Source organism: Bos mutus, chromosome 19, assembly GCF_027580195.1.
Source record: "Bos mutus isolate GX-2022 chromosome 19, NWIPB_WYAK_1.1, whole genome shotgun sequence".
NCBI lineage: Eukaryota > Metazoa > Chordata > Mammalia > Artiodactyla > Bovidae > Bos > Bos mutus.
Window position 1 is genome coordinate 15,630,863 of NC_091635.1, and position 22,523 is coordinate 15,653,385.

The window sequence follows — 22,523 nt, forward strand, 5'->3', positions numbered from 1 at the left end:
AATAATTCTAATCTGGATTTATTCAGAGACGTAAACTGAAGCCTACATGTTAAAAACGTAAGACAGGCTGTGGCCCAAGGTGGGTGGCCTCACTGAGTATCTCATTCTTGGGTGGGGGTAGGGGAGATTCGTTTTCCCATAAAATGGTCATTTCTCAGCTCCTGGTTTTGCATGCAGAGCCTGCTTTCAGTCCCTCACAATGCCAGGGACTATAGCCCAGCTCTCATCTCTGCATGGATACTAAAACACTAGTCCCTAGGGTGTCAGTTCAGTTCAGTCACTCAGTTGTGTCCGACTCTTTGCGACCCCATGAATCGCAGCACTCCAGGCCTCCCTGTCCATCACCAACTCCTGGACTTCACTGAGACTCACGTCCATCGAGTCAGTGATGCCATCCAGCCATCTCATCCTCCGTCGTCCCCTTCTTCTCCTACCCCCAATCCCTCCCAGCATCAGGGTCTTTTCCAATGAGTCAACTCTTCACATGAGGTGGCCAAAGTACTGGAGTTTCAGCTTTAGCATCATTCCTTCCAAAGAAATCCCAGGGCTGATCTTCTTCAGAATGGACTGGTTGGATCTCCTTGCAGTCCAAGGGACTCTCAAGAGTCTTCTCCAACACCACACTTCAAAACCATCAATTCTTCGGCACTCAGCCTTCTTCACAGTCCAACTCTCACATCCATACATGACCACTGGGAAAACCATAGCCTTGACCTTTGTTGGCAAAGTAATGTCTCTGCTTTTCAATATGCTATCTAGGTTGGTCATAACTTTCCTTCCAAGGAGTAAGCATCTTTTAATTTCATGGCTGTAGTCACCATCTGCAGTGATTTTGGAGCCCAAAAAAATAAAGTCTGACACTGTTTCCACTGTTTCCCCATCTATTTCCCATGAAGTCATGGGACCAGATGCCATGATCTTCGTTTTCTGAATGTTGAGTTTTAAGCCAACTTTTTTACACTCCTCTTTCACCTTCATCAAGAGACTTTTTAGTTCCTGTTCACTTTCTGCCATAAGGGTGGTGTCATCTGCATATCTGAGGTTATTGATATTTCTCCCGGCAATCTTGATTCCAGCTTGTGCTTCTTCCAGTCCAGCGTTTCTCATGATGTACTCTGCATATAAGTTAAATAAGCAGGGTGACAATATACAGCCTTGACGTACTCCTTTTCCTATTTGGAACCAGTCTGTTGTTTCATGTCCAGTTCTAACTGTTCCTTCCTGACCTGCACACAAATTTGTCAAGAGGCAGGTCAGGTGGTCTGGTATTCCCATCTCTTTCAGAATTTTGCCTAGGGTGTACATCCACTCAATTATCTCTGAGGGCCACGGGGCTTCCACTGCACTCACTGCTGTGGGGCAGCGCTTTCCTTTCTGACACCTGGAGAAACTCTTGCGTTCAAGCTCAGTTAAGAAGTATAAATCAATTTTTTTAATGTTTTATCTAATATTTTCATGTGTTTCGGGAAGGGAGTGAGGGGCTTCCCATCAGCTCAGTCTACCATTTTTGACAACCTGTACCGTGGCTCATTAGTAAAGAATCCGCCTGACAATGCAGGAGACGCGGATTCGATCCTTGGGTTGGGAAGATTCCCCTGGAGAAGGAAATGGCAACCCACTCCAGTAATCTTGCCTGGGGAATCCTATGGACAGAGCAGCCTGGCAGGCTACAGCCCATGGGGTTGCAAAACAGTCGGACACACCTAGCAACTAAACAACAACAAATGCGAATAAAATGTTAATCACAGAAACACTACTCTGATTTCCGCCTTCCCCTGCTCACTGTTCTAACATTTACCTGGGCTCCCTGGACTCTGGGATCAGCAGGCTTTTGCCCTCGTTTCTCACCCGTGTTACCCTCCTTTCCATGAAAGGGCTTTTTGCATATGCGGTTCCTGCTGTTGGAAATGGTCTTCCCTTTATTTTTTATTATTACTTTTTTTTTTAATGATAGAAGGTACAATTCACAAAGAAGATAGACATCATAAACCATTAGATACCTTAACAACAAAGAAACAAAGATACGTAAAGCAAAAATCGTAAGAAATACAAGGGAAAAGGAAAAAATATATAGTCACAGTGAGACAGCAGCGGTCTTCCCTGTAAATCCCAGCACAGGTATCATTTCCTCGAGGGTAGGCTTTCTCAGTGCTAAACCGTGTCAGTCTCCTCTGCTCTGTGTTCTCAAGGTGCCCAGGGACGTCACTACCGCCGTCTGCAGCTGGGCGTCTGTGCAGTTGTCTGTCTAACCTCTGCCTCCCCCTCCAGAGCAGAAGCTCCCTGAGGGCAGAAGCCAAGTCTCCCCACACCTGATGGACGTGGCGGGTTCTAGCACAGGGCTGAGCACACACAGTCGGCCCTCAGTGCTTGCTGAATGGACAGAGGATGTACTACGGAAGGAAAAGTATCACTCTGCACAGATCTTACCAGGTTTAATGAGGCCTTTTCTTGTTAGGTTAATAAAAAGTTTATTTGATAAACTTTTATGAAATAGAAAATAAATGATTTCATAGATACAGGCAGATTATGGAGCCAGTCAGTAGAAGAAGCACACGCAACGTATGAACCCGAGAGCCAGAGAGCTCTCGACGCCTCCAGGGGCGCCAGAGGGAAGCACCGATGACGGTAGGCAAGGGTGACCGAGTGGAATTCTTCCCAAAGATGAAAAGATGGCAGGGGATGGGGAAAGGGAGTGACCTCAGAAACGTCTCTCCATCCTGTGAGTCTCTGAGCCTGAGGAACTCACAAATCTCTGTATGAATGAGATGGTAATTCATTAATATGTACATGAAATCTTTTAGCATTTTGTCTAGGTCTTCTTTCAAAGCACACCCTGGTCTCCTCAACCCCACTACTGAGGCTGCCAACAGAGACAAGTCACCTTCCTTGTCACTGTGGTTTCTTCCAGAAGGCAAGGAAGTGCTCAAAGTTTGACAGAGAAACATCGAAAGGGCTGGCTGAAGTTGGCATATTTGAACATCAAAACGAATCTGCTGGCAGAGGCTGGTGACACAGCCTGTTTTGGGGCTGTTCCCTCTGTTAGAACTGGGTTTCTGGGGTTCTTCTGGGCACTGGCTTCAAAGCTTGGCCAACGGCCAAACCGGGTATCGGAAATACCCGCCTTAGTCAGGTCAGTCCCGTTCATTTTCTTGTTTTAGTGTTCCTTTCAAAAGGCCCTGTGCTCTTGAACATGAACTTTAATTTGAGCGTGAACTTTAAAGGATTTTTCTGTAAGACTTTTTCGCAGCTTCACCTTGGAACAGCATCTGGGGAGTCAGCCCAACACGAGCCCTCTTCCCCTGGGTCATCCACGTGGTTCATTGTGACCTGGTCCCTCGTGGGGGTCTCCCTGGTGACCTCAGGCCTCCGCCCCTCTCTCTCCTGCATCCCCTCACCTTCGCCAGCTGCCAAGGCCCACACCCACCAGACATCCAGGTCTCCCACCACCCGCCTCGTCACTGAACCGCCAGTCCCCTTCCTCATTAGGCTGGGTCCCTGGCATGTGAACAGGGTATAATTACTGGCGTGGGTCAGGCCCTTTTGAACTCTATGAGGAGACTGGAATCTTAATTCCTGCAGTGATGACGATCCAGCCCTTCAGCTTTGTGGTTATGTTCTCAGTACCGTGTATTTTCTTAGTTAAGGGTTGGATACCCGACTCCAGCCTGGCCCGGCTGGCCATGATCTTAGCCTATTATTTCGCTCATTCAGTGAAAACCAAAAGAACAATTCAGTAGGCCCATAAACCACGGAGAGATATTTACAACCAAAAGTGGTAGCCTTCTCCAGGGTCCCAGATGCCTCGTGACACACACGGGTCACAGTAAAACCCCAGATGGGGCAGCACCCCTGTGCTCAACACCTCGACCACAGAATGGCCCTGACTGTGGCGAAAGGAACAAAGACTGACCACGGTCCTAGCAGAGGTATCACCTTTTACCCTCAGGGAGCCTCTCCATTCCTCTGAAAGAGAATGGCTGACTCTGCCCTATTTCTGAGGGGCGAGCGTGCACATCGGAAAACCACCAGCGTAGCTGCAGGCTCAGTGGGAGGCCACCGCAGAGAAAAACCCAGCTTGTTTTGGCAACTCGTGGGAAAATACCTCATGTTTGTCCATGTACACATGTATGCATCTGGGCCTGGACGGAGATGAGGACTGTGGAGGTGCAGAGGAAGAGATGAGAGGGATGCGGGTAAAGCACTACGATGGGAAGACAGTCTGTGCGACCAGGACAGCAAACATGTAACATGTAACCATGTGAACGGTCTGTGCACATGTGGGCTTTACATCTGTCATGTGAGCATACGTGGAGAAAAGTACAGTACAAGACACATTCTCTCAGCATATTCAACAAGGGCTTGTGCTTGTCCTCAGCTGTGTCTGACTTTGACCCTATGGACTGTAACCCGCCAGGCTCCTCTGTCCATGGGATTCTCCAGGCAAGAGTACTGGAGTGGGTTGCCATTTTCTTCTCCAGGAGATCCCGACCCAGGGATCGAACCTGTATCTCCTGCATTGGTAGGCGGACTCTTTACCACTGAGCCACCTGGGAAACCCCATTCAACAGGAGCACTGGTTCCCAAACCTGGCAGCCTATTGAAACCATCTGTGGAGCTTTATAAAGTACTCCTGCTTAGGCCTCATCCTAGAGATTCTGCCTTAACTGGCATCAGGTATTGTGTTGGGCAGACAGCAGCCCCCTAAAGACATCTAGGTCCCCAAATCTGAGAATGTTAGGTTACACAGCTAAGGGGCATCAAGGTTGCAGATGGATTAAGGTTAACTTTAACTAGGAAACCCTTCTGGATTATCTGGATGGGCCCAGTGTCATCACAAAAACCCTTAAAAGAGGAAGAGAGGGGCAGGAGTTAGAGGTCAGAATGATGCAATGAGAGAAGAACTCAGTCTACATTGCTGGCTTTGAAGATGGAGAAGGGGGCCACAAGCCAAGGAATGCAGACAGCCTCCAGACACTGGAAAAGGCAAGGAAACGAATTCTCCCCTAGAGCCTCCAGGAAGGAGTACAGCCCTGCCAACGCCTCCTCTAGGGAGAGCATGGCAGACTTATGATCTCCAGAACCATAAGATAAGGAGTTTGCATTGCTTACAGCCATGGAGTCTGTAGTGATGTGTTATAGCAACAACAGAAAACCAATTTGGGTATGGCCTGGGCTTTGAAGGTTTAGAAGGTTCTCAGATGATTCTAATATGCAGCAAAGCATGACAACTACTGAACAGGAGGAAACATAAGATTCGGACATGCCTGGTGGGCTTCCCTGATGGCTAAGTGGTTAAGACTCTGCTTGCCAATTCAGGAAGCCACGACAATGAGAAGCCCATGCACTGCAACTATGGAGGAGCCCTTGGCTGTCACAATTAGAGAAAAAGCCCACAAAGCAACAAAGACCCAAGACAGCCAAAAAGAAATAAAATTTTTAAAAAAGAAAATACATGGCAATTTCATCTGGGAAGTCAGTAAGTCAACCTCACTAAGGTAGGCACCAACCAGCTTGACCATGGACCATGGTTATTGGACATGGCTTATCCAAGCACATCACAGGATGGACATGCTTTATTAGCATGTGGCCAGTGTTCTTTCTGACCCAGTGAGCAAGCTAAACTTCCTTGGGATAAAGAAAAGTTATACCTATGATAAGCAGACTTTCTATAGAGCCAATTTTCTTACAAATACTATCTTTCAAGGAAGGAACTGGCCAGTAATTGAGTTAAATGCAAATACATGAATTAGTACGTGCATGTCAGCACCATTAGCAAAGGACTGAACTGTCCTCCCCTCTGTGCTTAAACCATTAAGAACCTCTACTGGTACAGTAGGATGAGGGCTTTCCTGGTGGCTCAGACAGTAGAGAATCTGCCCGTAGTGCAGGAGACCCAGGTTCCATCCCTGGGGAATATCCCCTGAAGAAGGGACTGGCTACCCACTCCAGTACTCTTGCCTGGAGAATTCCATGGACAGAGGAGCCTGGCAGGCTACAGTCCATGGGGCCAAAGAGTAGGACACGACTGAGCGACTAACACTAGGATGGTAACGCTAGAGGACTTCTCCATTTGCTTTGCTGACCTATTTATTTATGACAGATGGCAGACAGATGGAATTAACTTATTTGTTCATTTACGATAGATAAATGGAATAGTACTATAGCAACAAATGAACTCACTGCTTAGAGAGATGACGAGAAGTGGAGCTTATACGGTCTGACAGGTGCAGCCCCATTTGGAGTGAGCAACCACCGACTCCCAGGGCTCCATACGGGGTAACCTTTCTTGAAAGCCATTCCACCGTGAGCCTCCATGACACTATGACCACAAGCTAGCAGCTTCGAGCCTTTTGCTTTTCTCTCCTTACTTTGTCTTCCTTAGAGAGGAAGCTGGAGTGAAATTTCATTTCTGTTCCTGACAAGTGAGGTGACGTAACAGGGCACCTCGGCCACTCTGGGCTTCGTCTCTGACAAACAGTGATAATGTCGCCTTCACGATGCTGTGAACTGATTAAATGAAATGGCGCAGACTGAAGGGCTTAGCACCTAGCAGACGCCTTTGATCAACACCAGCCTCACTGAAACTCAACTATTCTTATGGTTCTACCCATCGCCTCTACACTGAAGCTTCTCACTTCTCTTCCCTGTGGTCCTGTCCTCTTGCTGAGCTCTGGTACCTTATCTGCCACTGTCCACTAGATGCTGTGCCTCAGATTTCTCACTGGCATCTCTCACTGAACGTGTCCACACTGGACTTAGGACCTCTGCTCCAAACCAGTGACTTCCCCTCCCGCATTCCCCTGACCAAGACCACTCAGTAAAAGTGCCATCAGTCCCCTGCCTCCGTTCCCTTTTCCCCACATAATCCTAGCGCTGCATCTTCCATTCCAGCCCCTGTACCCTCAGCCACACACTTTAAGCTCCAGAGCCTGCCGGGTAGGCTCCTAACTTCATCTCTCCCGGGTAGGCTCCCGGGTAGGCTCCTAACTTCATCTCTCCCAAGCCATCTTGCTTGTGGGTTTGAAAACTGACCTTTCTCTAGCCAGGTTCATCACATCAAGCCCTGAAATAAAAAAGCTTCACGTACGACTTTTTTGTCCCCCAGCCTGATATTTATGATGGAAGAGGAGCCAACTCTCTGGGTGTGCAGAGGACATGTCCCTGTAGGCTCCATGTGCCCCTGCGTCCTCGAAAAGCACTGAGCCACCTCACCCCGTGACCACAGGAGGAGGGCCCAGGGGATAACTCAATTACAGAACACAGCACTTTTCAAAGCAGCTTCAAAAACTGGAGATTTTTTATTAAGTTTCTTAACCTAGTGTTTAGTAACTACAATCTAAATCGGCTGCAGACCACCCTCAATCGCATTAAACTATAATAATCCATAGACGTTAAACTACTTTCGGTGCTCTGTAATATCAGAGTCATCTAACAAACAGTCAAGCCTTCAGCACTAGTACTCAGTGGCAAATCTGATCAATGTCGGACACGTCCTTACCGTTTTGCTCATCCAGTTCGTTCCCAATTTCCTGCCCCATTTGTTTCTGGCGACTTATGATTGAGGAAAGGGCATCGAGGCCTGCGTCCTGTTCTGAAAGAAAAAGTAAGGCAGTTAACTCACTAAAAACCTAAGGAAAACAATTTCGGTCCAGAAACAGACCCAGGCATGGAACACAATTCAATACATGATCAAAGTAACATTTGAAATCAGTCAGAAAAAAAGAGAAAATAGTTAACAGTATTGGAACAAAATAAAGAAAAAAGTTAAATACCTACACTTCAGAACTTAAATGAAAATAATTTCCAGATGAATTAAATTTTAAATATTATAAATGAGTAAGATTTGACTACATAAATGTTTATACTTTCTGATAATAAAGAGCATGTAGAAATCAATAAGACAATCTTCCTTTTTTTTTTTTTTAAATGGGCAAAGGATATAGACAGGGAATGCACAGAAGAATAAAAAAGAAAAAGACATAAAAGTTCCAACATCACTACTAATTTTTTAAAGATATCAAAGAATAGTGAAGCTTTTTTCTGACTTATCAGATTTGTAAGCATTAAAAAGATTGCTAACACCCCGGGTTAAGTAAAGTGCAAAGAAGCTCCTAAGTACTAAGTCATGGGGGGATAGCTAATATATCTTTCTAGAGAGTGAACTGTGCTAACTTCCATATCTACCAATTCTGTGTCTAGGAATGTACGCAGTAAAACATTGGATGGTATGCAATGATGTATTGGGTTGGCCAAAAAGTTAATTCTGGTTTTTCTATAAGATGGCACAGAAAAACCCAAGTAAACTTTTTTGCCAATCCAATCGATACAAGGCTATTCCTTGAAATACTGCTTCCTCTGCTGCTTTTCAACTTAATGCTTCTTAGCTCCAAGTTCTCCCTTATTTTGATTGCTCTGAGAAAATGGATCCGGGTCCTTTAAATAATTTTTCCTTCACCAGCTTTGTCAGTGGAGGAAACTGCGGAAACACTGCAGGAGCAAACGAATTTTCCTTCCTGGCTCCAGCCTGCCCTCCGGACAGGCTTCTGGGTGCTGACAGTTCCTTCAGTGTGCAGTGACCAGCAGCACCCCAAGGCAAGCAACTTCTCCCAACACACCCCCTCCTGGGGCATGAACTTCCAAAAGAAGTTCACGATAACATTATTAAGTAAAAAAAAAAGTAGAATACAAAACAATATATACAATAGTAAAAGAATATTTTTGCTTTTAAAAAACACGTTATTTTTGGGGATCTTCCTGGCGGTCCAGTAAGACTCTGTGCTTCCACTTCAAGGGCCATGGGTTTGATCCCTGCTTGGAGAACTAAGATCCTGCACGCCACATCGTGTGGCCAAAAAAAATCTTGTTGTAATGTGTTATTTTTCTGGATTTTAAGATTTTCAAAGAGAAAAGCACTTAAGTTACTCAAGATCTTTAAAGTTTGTTTTTCTTAACTCTAGGCAGCCTCCATCCCTGTACTTTTTTCCTCTGCCCGCAGGTGCACTGGAAAGAACTCTCCAAGGCCGAGTCGAACGACTCTTTCCACCGAGCACTCTGCCATTCGCAGCTTCACTTGTTGGGGTTTTTAAAACGTCTGTTTCACATGATGGCCCATCTATAAAAGCAGAAATCACAAAGGTCCTTCTGCCCAAGATCACATTAACATTTCCTTGCATAGTTTTTCCTAGGTTTTCTTCTAGATTTTTTTTTTTTTTATGGAATTAAACCATTACACTTAACTTGTTAATTCATCTGGAATTTATTTAAACTAATGGTGTGGGGTAAGGACCCCTTAGTAACATTTTTTGACACGATGTGCTCTTTTTTTAACCATACAAATGACCTGCTATCTCTAGGGATCATTCCATGGGACCATTTTATAGCAAAATCACTTTATAATGAGGTCCTTTTGGTCTTCAGTAACAACCTCTTGGATGGACTCCAAGAAAAATCTATCATCAACCTAGTGCTGCTATAGGATGACCGATGTTACTGGAAAACTCTAAATGCATCTCCCAAATAATCTATATATACAACTGAGGGTCAAGTGTCAGTATGAATTAAAAGGTAAAACAATATATAAGAAGAAAACAGGAGATTCCTCTATGATCTTCAATTAGGAAAAAAGAAAAAATTATCAAAGCCCTGGAGCTGCTTTACCTAGCAGAGACACAGATTATGAATGAAAAATACCTACATTACACTCTTTTCACTTAACCTCGACTCATTACCTGCCTCAACCACCTAAAGGTTATCTTGCTAATGAGAAACAGAAAAAGGGCTAAAAATTCTGCTCCACTCAAATCATTTCTATAAGAACCTAGTACTTCCTCTCGATGTTTAAGTGCTACAGCACAGTTTCATCCCATAATTCAGAAACACAGAAGGCCCAGATAACAGAGATGCTATGCATGTAGTAATAATGACTGTGATGACCTGAGCTTCTGCAAGTCTTAAAGCAGCATTTCTTAAACGGAGGTGGTACAGTCATCTTAGACACAAGGAAAATAAATGCTGCTATTTTCAAAAATATCAACAATTATCAAGACCCATGCAGAGAGTTAATCTAGAACCCCACAAACTATTATGATATCATAATAACAGTTCATTACTATACTCTGCTCTACCCAATGTACAGCCCAAGGCTTTATATCACAACAGATCATCTGTAACACACCACACTCTATTAATCATAATTCAATGTTGCTGCTGCTAAGTCGCTTCAGTCGTGTCTGACTCTGTGTGACCCCATAGACGGCAGCCCACCAGGCTCCCCCGTCCCTGGGATTCTCCAGGAAAGAACACTGGAGCGGGTTGCCATTTCCTTCTCCAGTGCGTGAAAGTGAAAAGTGCAAGTGAAGTCGCTCAGTTGTGTCCAACTCTTAGCGACCCCATGGACTGGCAGCCCACCAGGCTCCTCCGTCCATGGGATTTTCCAGGCAAGAGTGCTGGAGTGGGGTGCCATTAATTTTAAAAAATGTAACGACCTCTGTGCTATACAGAATAATTACCCCCTGAAGATGTCCACCTCCTAATTCCAGGAACCTGTGAATATATGACCTTACAGGGCAAAGAAACTTTGCAGGTGTGATTAAAGTTAAGGGATTTGAGATGGGAGATTATTCTGGATTATCCAAGTGGACCCAAAGTAATCACATGAGTCCTTAAAAACAGAATCTTTCCCAGCTGTGGACAGAGAGAGCTATGAGGAGGGGTCAGAGAGATGCAACGTGCTGGCACTGAAGACAAAGAAGGGGTCCATGAGCCAAGGGATGTGGGTAGCGTCAGGAAGCTGGAAAAGGCAAGGGAATGAATTCTTCCCTGGAGCCTCAAGAGAACCCAGCCCTGCCAGCACCTTGATCTGTACTGAACTTCTAAGCTACAGAACTGTAAGATGATAAATCTGTATTTTAAGTCATCAGTTCAGTTTAGTCACTCAGTCATGTCCGGCTCTTTGCAACCTCATGGACTGCAGCACGCCAGGCTTCCCTGTCCATCACCAACTCCCGGAGCTTGCTCAAACTCCTGTCCATCGAGCTGGTGATGCCATCCAACCATCTCATCTTCTGTCATCCCCTTCTCCTCCCACCTTCAGTTTTCCCAACATCAGGGTCTTTTCCAATGAGTCAGTTCTTCACATCATGGGGCCAAAGTATTGGAGTTTAAGCTTCAGCATCAGTTCTTCCAATGAATATTCAGGACTGATTTCTTTTAGGATTGACTGGTTGGATCTCCTTGCAGCCAAAGGGACTCTCAAGAGTCTTCTCCAACACCACAGTTCAAAAGCATCAATTCTTTGGTGCCCAGCTTTCTTTACAGTCCAACTCTCACATCCATTCATGACTATTGAAAAAACCATAGCTTTGACTAGACAGACCTTTGTTGGCAAAGTAATGTCTTTGCTTTTTAGCATGCTGACTAGGTTGGTTAAGTCATCAAGTTTGTGCTAATTTATTATAGCAGCAACAGAAAATTAATACAATCATTTTTTAAAAAATCCCTTCAGAATGGTTAGGTGTTTGAACACTTCCTGTCTTAAGACATGCAGAAAACCCATCTTCTAACTAAATGTCATATAATTGTGGGAGGATGATCTGGTGGCTGCAGATTAAAAATAAAGGGAAGGTCATCATAATGTATTGCTGCCAAAAATGACAGACATGACTCTGATCAAACCACTAAATCTAACTACCAATTTACAGAAAATATGCAGGACAGAGGAATACATTAAACAGTAGATGGGGAAACAAATAGCAAGTCTAGATGGTGGGAAACTACAGGGCAAAAGCCCTTGTTTTGTCAACAAACTGTGAAGAAAAAGAGTTGGCAAACGCATATATTGATTAAAGAAACTTAGGGGACATATCAATTAGTTGCAATGTACAGACTATATTCAGATCTTGAACTGAACAACCTGAAAGAAAAAAAACCATTGGACAATCAGAGAAATCTGAACATCAAACAATCTGACTGGATTATTTGATTATATTAAGGAATAAAGCTATGACAAACCTAGACAGTGTATTAAAAAGGAGAGACATCACTTTGCTGATAAAGACCCGTCTAGTCAAAGCTATGGTTTTTCCAGTAGTTATGTACAGATGTGACAGTTGGACCATAAAGAAGGCTTTCAAACCGTGGTGCTGAAGAAGACTCCCAAGAGTCCCCTGTACATCAAGGAGACCACACCAGTCAATTTTAAAGGAAATCAACCCAGAATATTCACTGGAAGAACTGATGCTGAAGCTGAAGATACAATACCTGGGCCACCTGATGCGAACAGCTGACTCACTGGAAAAGACCCTGATGCTGGGAAAGACTTAGGGCAGGAGGAAACAGGGCGACAGAGGATGAGATGGTTGGATAGCATCACCGATTCAATGCATATGAACTTGGGCAAACTCCAGGAGATAGTGAGGGACAGGAAAGCCAGGCATATTGCAGTCTATGGGGTTGCAAAGAGTCCAATACAATTTAGTGACTGGACAACAAGAATCTTTTACAAACATGCTTTAGAGATATATTCTGGAATATTCACCAATGAAATGGTATAATGTCTACGATTTGCTTCAGAGATAATCACGGGGATGGGAAGGTGGGTAGGCGTATAGATGAAACAAGATGGGCTATGAGTTGATAACTGCTGAAACAACCGCTGGGTCGGACGGAGTCAGCAGCCTACTCTCTCACTGTCATATGTTTCAAACTGTCAACAGCAAAAAGTTACCAACATTTTAGCAAGCAAACAAAACCAAGGAACATTCTTAAGAACGGCAATCTCAGGCCCCTTGACTGAGCACATGGTAAGAGCCGCGAGGCCTGAGGCTGTGTCTTTTCCTAAGGTTTTGCCCCATTTCTGAGCCCAACTGGTGGAACAGATCAAGTATTTGATCAATGTGTTTAAACCAAGGAATGACCACAGAGGGCCCTCTAGATCTGTTGAAGAAATAAAGATAGTCTCTGCTACATATATATGGAGTGACTTCTGGTCAACATTAGCCAGCCCTCTGAGTTTAGGTAGCAGAAAAAGTAGCTGAGGCTGTGTTGTCCAGTGCCCAGAGAGGAGCGATGGAAACTCCCACATCTGACATACAGGAACTTTCCCTGGAGAAGGGGAAATAAGGAACGAATGAGCAGAAGATGAGGTCAAGCTGGGTAAAGTTAATCACTACATTGGAAAGACTCTTAGAGCAAGTTCTAAGAACAGATGTTTTTGTTTTAAGATTTTAGGGGAAGGAATCTTGGTCTAGGTGGCAGCTGTAAGAAAGGGTATCTTGAAAGAGAGCTGTCTGTGATGTTAAGAATCCACGGGTTCAAAGATGAGCCACTCGGATGACGCCAAGGTACACCACAGCCCTGCCAGTCACTTTCCCCACCACTATTTCAACGGAAATACTTACAAGACCTAAAACACAAAAACCCATAACTAATCCACAGTCTTCTGCTAGAATCTAGAAACAACGTCTATAGACTATGGTAAAGGAGAGTTGGAGCTAATTAAAAGCCCCAGCAACAAAGACCTCCTGGGGAGAGGCTAAGTGATACACCTTCTTCCAGGTCCACCATCCACCATCTGACTCAGAGACAAAGGTCTTTACCGACCAAAAAGGCAGTTTCCCTTGTTTTATCTCAGGGATTTGGGGGCGATGGGCATGGGGTAGGGGTGCTGTGCCACGTAACTTGAGGGGTCTTAGTTCCCCAACCAGGGATGAACTTGGACCCTGGCAGTGAAAGCACTGAGCCCTGACCTCTGGACCACCAGGAATGATCCGGTTACTAACTGGATCACCTCACCCATCTTCTGCCAAATGCCCATTTGTGCTTCAAATTATAGCATAGGAAGCATAGAAACTGAGGCCGTCTAACTGGCAGTAAGGAGGCTTAGCCTCCAGATCAGGAAAGGAAGGCATTCATTGCCTTGAGTCTAAGCTCCACCAGAAACCTGTTATTTTAGGATGATTTTCCAAGTGTTTTCTAAAGGTCAACGCAAGTACAAAAAGGCTAACAGATGCCACAGGCAAAGTTAGAAATGACCCTTCGTGGTTCTGTAGTGCAGGACCTAGCCAGGAAGCATGGCCATGGCAATCTCAGCACACATACCACCAAGGTTCTTGAGGCAGAGAAAAGAGTAATGAGGGTTTCATGTAAAGAGAACTTCTGTTTTTGCATTCATCCTTGAAAAGGCAGCTTGCCCGGAAAGCAAGGAAGGATAGAGCGTTTCAAAACACAAAGGGAAGAGCAGAAACCCATTCAGACCTGTAGTAAGTGCCCCTCCCCTCCATCCCTTCACTCCCCAGCCCCACCCCATAAACCCCAAAGGCCAGCCGGCTTCCAGAGGGTAGGCATATTAGCGAGGATGCTCTCAGTGTGGGAGACTTAACACAAACACTTACATGCTGCATCCTCTCACACCCAGCCCACAGCGATCTCTGAATGAGGCACCTTGTCAGTGGCAGAGATACTTCTCTTGACCGAAAACAGCTTTTCTTGGCAGAAAAAAAAAAAAAAAAAAAGCAACAATGCCCAGAAATTTCATGAGTATTAGCTATCAAGACATTCCTTTCAGGAACCATGAATCCCGAAAAGTAAATCACTGCAAATGAACAGCTGGGCTACGTGCAAGGGTGCACTGTTCTCAGCTTCTTCACTTTGCTTCAGACACGATAACGGGTGAGATACCATGGAATTAAAGTGATTCAGGAGGACCAGGACTTCATGTGCTAGATACTTTCACTGTGAAAAAGGAGTTCAAAATAGAGTTAGACTTCTGCTTCTGGACAAGAGGGGCTGACAGGGAGCAGATTTACTTCTGGCCCCAAACAAAGAGAAAACAAAACAATACACAAAACCACAGGCAAAATATACAAAACAACAGTTTCAAGATGCAGATGTCAGGAAATAAAGGGCGGTGATCCCTGAGATCTGGGAGACAAATGAGATGAGCTCTCAGTCCCAGATCATTGGCTTGAGAGTCCCAGGCCATGGCATGGGGAAGGTGGATCTCAGGTGGCGCCCAGCAGCCTTCCCAGATTGAGGAGAATCCAAAAAAAGAAAAAGAGGTCAAGGTGGCTCAAGTATGTAGGGCACAGTACATAGAAAGCAGAGGGCTGTGCAGGGAGAAAATGGGAGATTTGCATGGGATCCACCCTGAGACTTCAGGCAAGTGTTGATCAGGACATGTGTGTGAGGAAATTGACTGAGGCCGGGGGAAGAACCACCTGAAAACCTTAGAGGGAATAACCCTCTGAGTTCACAGGAACTGGACATAAGACATAACCAATCAAAAGAGGCAACTCCTAATCCCCACTCACCAGGTCACCACATAATTCACAGAGAGTACACAAAATCGTTCTGGCACAGAAGTGAGGGAAATAACCTCTGGCCTGGAGTCTGCAAACATTTTCTACAAAGGGCCAGACGGCAAATATTTTGGGCTTTGTGGTTCGTCTGATCTCTGTTGCAGCTGCCCCAACCCTGTTTTCGTCATAGGAAAGCATCCGTCAGTAATACATAAATGAATGAGCATGGTTGTGCTCCCATAAAACTTTATTTATGAACACTACACTTTTGAGTATTACACAGTCTTGTGTTTTTTTTTTTTAAACAAGTCACGAAATATTCTTTTTGGGGCTCCTTTCAATCATTTAAAAATGGAAAAACCATTTTTAGCTTGCAGACCATACAAAACCAGGTGGTGGGCCAGATGTGGTCCACAGGCCATGGTTTGCTAACCCATGCCCTAAAATAAACACTTCTCTGGTCCACCTGACAAAGCAAGACCTGAATAACTGCATCCCAGGAGAAGGAAAAAAGAAAATCTCAAGAATATTTTTAGAAAGAAATATCTAGTAACCAAACCAAGAAAAACTCACATCTGGCTTTCAAATGAATTATTTTCTCCATAAGATTAGAAACAAGGCAAGAATGTCTGCTCTCATCATTCCTACACTGTACTGGAGGTGGTAGCAAGTGTAATAAGGCAAGAAAGAAAAATAAAAGGCATCCCGATTGAAATAAAGACATAAAGCTACAGCAATTAAAAGACAAAGACAAGGTAGATCAAAAATTCAACTACATGTGGCCTCAAAGAACCTCACTTTAAATATAAAGAAACCTCACTTTAAATATGGATTAAAAGCAAATGAATGGAGAAAGATAAACCACAATAATAGTCATCAAAAGAAACCAGGAGTTGCTACATTAATTTCAGATAGAGTAGACTTCAAAGCAAGTAATCAAGGGTAAAAAAGGGTATTACATAATAAGGGGGTCAATTCTCCAAGACAACACAGCAATCCTTAATGTGTACGCACCTAACACCAAGCATCACACTACATGAAGCAAAAAAAAAAAAAAAAAAACCTGTTAAAATGCAAGGAGAAACAGATAAAGCCAGTGAAAAAGCTGGCTGAAAACTCAACGTTCAAAAAACTAAGATCATGGCATCTGGTCCCATCGCTTCCTGACAAATAGATGGGGAAACAATGGAAACAGCAACAGACTTTATTTTCTTGGGCTCCAAAATCACTGCCGATGGTGACTGCAGCCATGAAATTAAAAGATGCTTGCTCCTTGAAAGAAAAGCTACAACCAACCTAGACAGCATATTAAAAAGCAGAGACATTACTTTGCCAACAAAGGTCCATCTAGTCAAAGCTATGGTTTTTCCAGTAGTCATATATGGATGTGAGAGTTGGGCCATAAAGAAAGCTGAGTGCTGAAGAATTGATGCTTTTGAACTGGTGTTGGAGAAGACTCTTGAGAGACCCTTGGATAGCAAGGAAATCAAACCAGTCAATCCTAAAGGAAATCAGTTCTGAATATTCATTGTAAGAACTGATGCTGAAATTCCAATAATCTGGCCACCTGATGCAAAGAGCTGACTCACTGGAAAAGACTCTGATGCTGGGAAAGATTGAGGGCAGGAGGAGACAGGGGTGACAGAGGATGAGATGGCTGGATGGAATCACCGACTCAATGGACATGAGTCTGAGCCAGCTCCGGGAGTTGGTGATGGACAGGGAAGCCTGGCATGCTGCAGTCCATGGGGTCGCAAAGAGTTGGACACAACTGAGTGACTGAACCTACTATCATAGTTGGAGACTTCTAGCCTCCTCTCAGAAATGGACAGATCTGGCAAAGAGTTAAACTCAACACCAGATTTATCCCTAAGTAGTTCATGTTTTTTTGGTCTCTTATTAACAGCATTTATACATTCCTACTCTTGGCTGTGGCTAGTATATAAAAATACAAATGATTTTTGTATACTGATCTTGGATCACACAACCTTGCTAAACTCACTAATTAATAGTTTTGCGGTAGACTCTGTAGGATTTTCTATACAAATGGTCAATGCCATCTGTGGATAAAAAGGTTTTACCTTTTTTTTTTTTTTAAGAGACGTTTTTTACAGCAGTTTTAAATACACAGCAAAATTGAGAGGAGGGTACAAAGAGTTTCCATATAGCCCTTTCCCCACACATACGTCAGAGCAAAACATACGTCAACATGTAAATGTACATGCAGACTGTTGTTAATTTATACAAGGGATTACTACTCTGTGATGTAAGAGAACAAAATACTGACCCATGGAACAATGTGGATGAATCTTAAGATAATTACCCTGAGATAAAGAAGCCAGACCACCCCACCCCTGAACTCGCAAAGAGCTCATATTGTATGAGTCCATTTATACAGAATTAGAGAAAACAGAAATGATTTTATAGCAACACAAAGCAGATCAGCAGCTGTCTGGGTATGTGGGGAGGACAACAGTAAGAATTACCAACAGAAATGAAGAAAACTATCAGGAGTAATGATTATGCTTATTATCTGGATTGTAGAGATGGTTTCAAAGGTGTATGTATATGTCAAAGCTTAATGAATCATACACTTCATATATGTGCTATTTATGATGTCAACTAGACCTACATAAAGCTGTGTTTCAATCAGGAGAATTAGCAGGAGTAACATCTGCAACGCTGACATCAAAAAATGTCTATCACACATATTAAGTAAAAAAAAGCTGTAGAAATATCTATATTATGATCTCACTTATGCAAAACATACATGTGCTTATATTGAATATACAGTATACATGCATGTATGTACAAAAAAAAGCCTGAGGAAATATATATTGTTAATCTGTTTACAGTTTGAGATCAGAGGAACAATACAGAAAAAGCTTTTCATTTTATATATCCCTATATTGTTTGAACATTGTATAACAATCATGCATTACTTCTGAAATTAACAGAAGAAATTAGCAGGTTTAAAAGCCAGCTGGGTAAGATGAACCTGAAGGTAAAAGCCAAACTAACTTTTATACAAAAAAAAAAAAAATGGAGCCTTTTCTTTGGAGAATGAGTCCTAATCATGGAGAGGAGGAAGAGGCCCATGCCTCGAGTCACCTGGGATAACCAGACCCTGAGCTGCACTCTGTCCCTCTCCCAGGAGAGAATCCCTACTTCCACCAGCTACCTGGATGGATGACAGCATCTGTCTAATCCCCAGGTACCCTGAGGCACAGAACCGCCAAGAACTCTCAAAGACCAACCGTTTTCCCTCCGATTTTCAATGGGTATTGGGAACATCTGAGGCTAAGGTAAAAAAACCCGACCAGGTTTCTGAGCCCACACCCTTTGGGTATTTAGTACCTTGGATAATTTTCTGCTGCTGTTGCCGGATTTCATCAAAACCCAAGCCTCTGGTCTCCTCCGGCTCCTCCAAGAGCCAAGGGTTGGGTGCTCCTCGCTTGGCCCCTCCAGTCATCAGGCTGGACCTAAGAACAAGATTGAATGCGTTACATAGCTCAAAAAATCCAGCTCGGCCGCAAATCGCTCCCACAGGGGCAGAGGGGGCCAGCCTCGCATGCTTTGAAAATTCATTTCGACCGCAATTTATTGCATCCTTGGTTTATGCCAGCAACTGTGTTCAGGGCTGGAAGAGATACGAGGATGAATAAGGCCCGAGCCTGGTCCCCAGGAGAATTACAGCTTGTGAAGGAGACTGTGGCGACACTTAATACTCTTACTAATCCTCCATGATATATTTGAGTCAATAATCATAAGTGAGGGTCTTAAATTTCAGAAACTCAAGGCCAAATGGAAGTGTCCTTTCCATTGAGACAAAGTTTGTCTCACGGGCTAGGTGGCACCAAAGGCACAAATATTATTTCTCAAGAAGATATAATGTTGCTGTGACGGCTGATAGCATAAAAAATGACCACTGAATTCCTTATTAGAGGGAATCTGGCTACTCACAGAGAGAAACACATGTAGGTTTCAAAACCAATTCAATGAATACAACCGAGCATTTATAACACAAATTCTGAATTATCCGTCTTAATCTTGACTCCCTCTCGTAACCCACATGGCCCCTGGGATATTATGTATGAACTGCTGCAAACACGAGTGCCAAAAACCAGGATGGTGGGTCAGAGGTGAATAAAGTGAACTTGAAAGTGCATTTATCAGCACGCTCTTCCTTTCAGTTAGCATGCTGCACCCGAGTGGTCAGCAGACTCCTCGAAAGTCAATGCTGGAATGTCCCCGCTGTAGCCCTTGCCACACATAGAGCATAATTTTAAAAATTCTCATGGGGGAAAAATATAAGAAAATTGTCTTTGTACTCTCAAAAGACAGAAAATTTGAATCAGAGCCTTCAGTAGTTAAAATATACTTTTAAAATACCTATCAGAGGGGCTTCCTTGGTGGCTCAGTGGTAAAGAATCTGCCTGCTACAGCAGGAGACACGGGTTTGATTCCTGACCCGGGAAGATCCCACAGACCTGAGGGGGCAACTAAGCCTGGACGCTACAAGCACTGAGCCTGTGCTCTAAGAGAGCCTAGAGCTGCGACTCCTGAAGCCCGAGCACCCTAGAGCCGGTGCTCCACAACAAAAGCAGCCACTGCAGTTGAGAAGCCCACACGCTGGAACTAGAGAGTGGTCGCCCCCACTCTCTGCAACTCGAGAAAGCTCTTGACGCAACGATGACCCAGCACAACCAAAAACAAATAAATAAAATTAGGTTCTAGAAAAAAATTTTTTTAACCTATTGGAGAATAAAAGTACAACACGGGCACAATTTAATATTAATATCAAACACACATCAACCACCAGACATACAAGAAAGATTTCCCAGGGCTAAATTCAGTCCTGCAGAAGTCCTAAACGCTGGAAGAACTGTTTTGATCTCACTTTCACATAGTTCAATATAAAAGCAGCAGTAAACTACAGTTTCCCTAAGTGGTAATTAGTCCCTAATGCCTTCTTTCTGAGCTGATTCCAAACTTTTGGTTCAGTTTTTCGAGGCTGAACGATCACTTTCTCCCTCTTCCCCTCCCCTTTGCCCTCTCCCTTGTGTGTCTGTACTTTGCTGATGCCTTAAATCTGTTGGGAAATTCAACGAAGGATGGATGTGACTTTACTAACAAGAGCAGGTAAAATTGCAGGTGCCGCTGCGGGCAGGAGACTTGATTTTCTTTTCATTATCAGGTGCTAAAACCTAACATTTAGGATAGATGCCTATTAGTACTGTTCTGGGTAAGAAAGAAAGTCTATGAAAAATCTTAAGATATAAATCTTAGAGTTTAAGGAGTTTACAATCAAATGGAAAAGAGAAACTGACCACACGTGAAGGAACTCTTAAATGAAATAAGAGAACAGCCAGCCCTGCATCCCTGGGCAATGCCAATAACCTCTTCAGCCTGGTTTTCTCAGCCACAAGACAAGGAAACCAAGTGGGTCAGTGGTTTTCAGCCCCCGCCCCAGCCCCACTCTGGAGAGGCACGCCACCCTCATTAACGGTGGGTTGGCAGGTGAGCGGGAAAGACTCACGTTGGAGGCGGAGGCAGGTATTCTTCATAATCCTGCAGAAGATGTCTTTATATCTTTGGAAATCACTGAATTCGAAGACCTTTAAGATCCTTTCAGTTTTAATGGAAGTCTTTCAGTTTTAATGGAAGTTTTTCTCATTATAGCTAAATTCCACAAAGAACAGAGAAAAAAAGACAAATTCCCCACAAAGCCCATTCTCCTCTGCCCCATTCTTCCCAATTTCAGTTCAAGACGACCACAGAATCATCGGCTCAGGCCCAAACCCTCGAATCAACTTTGACTCTCTGGTGCCTCACAGCATTGAGTCCATTAGCAAATCCTTCAAAACATACCTAAAATCCACCCGCTTCTCCTCTGCTCCACTGCTTCTGCCCCTGGCACTCCTGCCTTCTGCGTCTGCTCCCACCCTCCACAATCTACTCCCCACCAGCTGCCAGAGCCACCACCGTACAGATAATGTTTCTTCTGCCACAGCCTCTCGGTGCCTTCCCATCACCCTTAGCGTAAAATGCAACATCTTTAACCCATGACGTTCACTTCTTTGTTGTTTCTAGAACACACTGAGCACACTCCTACCTCAGGGCCTTTGCACCTGCTACCTCCCCTCCCCCATGGCTAAGGCTCTGGTCACCCGTGATGGTCACGTGGCCCTGTTCCCTGCTCATTCTACTCTGCTCCAATGTCATGTCCTCAGAGAAGCTGCCCCAACTGCTCCCTCTAAAACAGTACCCCTCCCTGTAACTTCTGGGCTCTCCTCCTCCTCAGCCTGCCTCGTTTCTCTTTACAGCACTGAAACAGCCAGCAATTGTATGCTACACACTTATTTTCCTGTCTCCCACTCCACACTGTAAGCTCCAGAGAGTAGCGACTGTCTTATTCATCACTATATCCTCAATGCCTGGCAGAATAGACACTAGGGAAAAACAAACCAAAAAAAAAAAAAAAAGTTGAATGAGTTAATTTATTCAGCAAAACCCACAACTGAATGAATGAAATCAGTAAGAAGAGAAGCTAGGCAAGTGTAACCTAACACAGTGGCTCTGTGTGCTGTCATTTCAATGGCATTTCACAAACATGATCTCATTCGACTCGTTGAACAAGCCTGTGTGTAAGTCAGAGCAGGTATTACTGACAAGAAAAATCAAGGTAGAGAGACATCAAGTCACTTCCTGAAGGCCACATGCTTCACGGCAGAGCTAAAGTTCAACCACATCTTCTGACTCCAAATCCAAAGCCCTTTCTTTCTACCATCTCAGCGAAGGTTTCACGATGGGCAAGGAGACCCCAAACAGGTAAGGTTGAGTTTTATGAGGAAGACATGGAAACACACCCCAGGAAAGGATAACAACATGAATAAACGATTTCTCAGCAGAAAACATGTGCCATTGACATGCCCAGGATAAAAGTGGGGAGGGGGTGAGATACGGAGGAAGGGGGGCCTGGGTCTAGTAGACTTGCTTCCAAGATAGGCAGCCAGAGTGAGCCTCTATGTCTTCCAGCCTCACACTTCCACAATCTTGTGATCTCAGCTTTCCACTGGCTGTTCCTCATCCTATAAATCCTCAGGCCTTCTTTCCTGTTCACAGCCAGACTTCCTTCAAGAATGGCCGGTGCTCATCAGCTCTGCTTCCTGACCCTCAGGATTCACTCTTCAGCCCAGGATCCGCCTCCACCTCCGGGGCTCTGCT

The 22,523-nt window shown here is 44.2% G+C and overlaps 1 protein-coding gene across 5 annotated transcripts in view; it reads right to left on the bottom strand.

The window, feature by feature from the left end:
- Window positions 1-22,523, bottom strand: part of STX8 (syntaxin 8) — a 206,765-nt gene that overhangs the window by 139,739 nt on the left and 44,503 nt on the right. For all 5 annotated transcript variants that reach the window (XM_070389485.1, XM_070389487.1, XM_005907545.2 and 2 more), the window contains exons 5-6: window positions 18,654-18,778; window positions 7,499-7,591 (exon numbers count right to left, since the gene is read on the bottom strand). In XM_070389485.1, coding sequence (XP_070245586.1) covers window positions 7,499-7,591; window positions 18,654-18,778 — 218 coding nt within the window. The remainder of the gene's footprint in view (window positions 1-7,498; window positions 7,592-18,653; window positions 18,779-22,523) is intronic.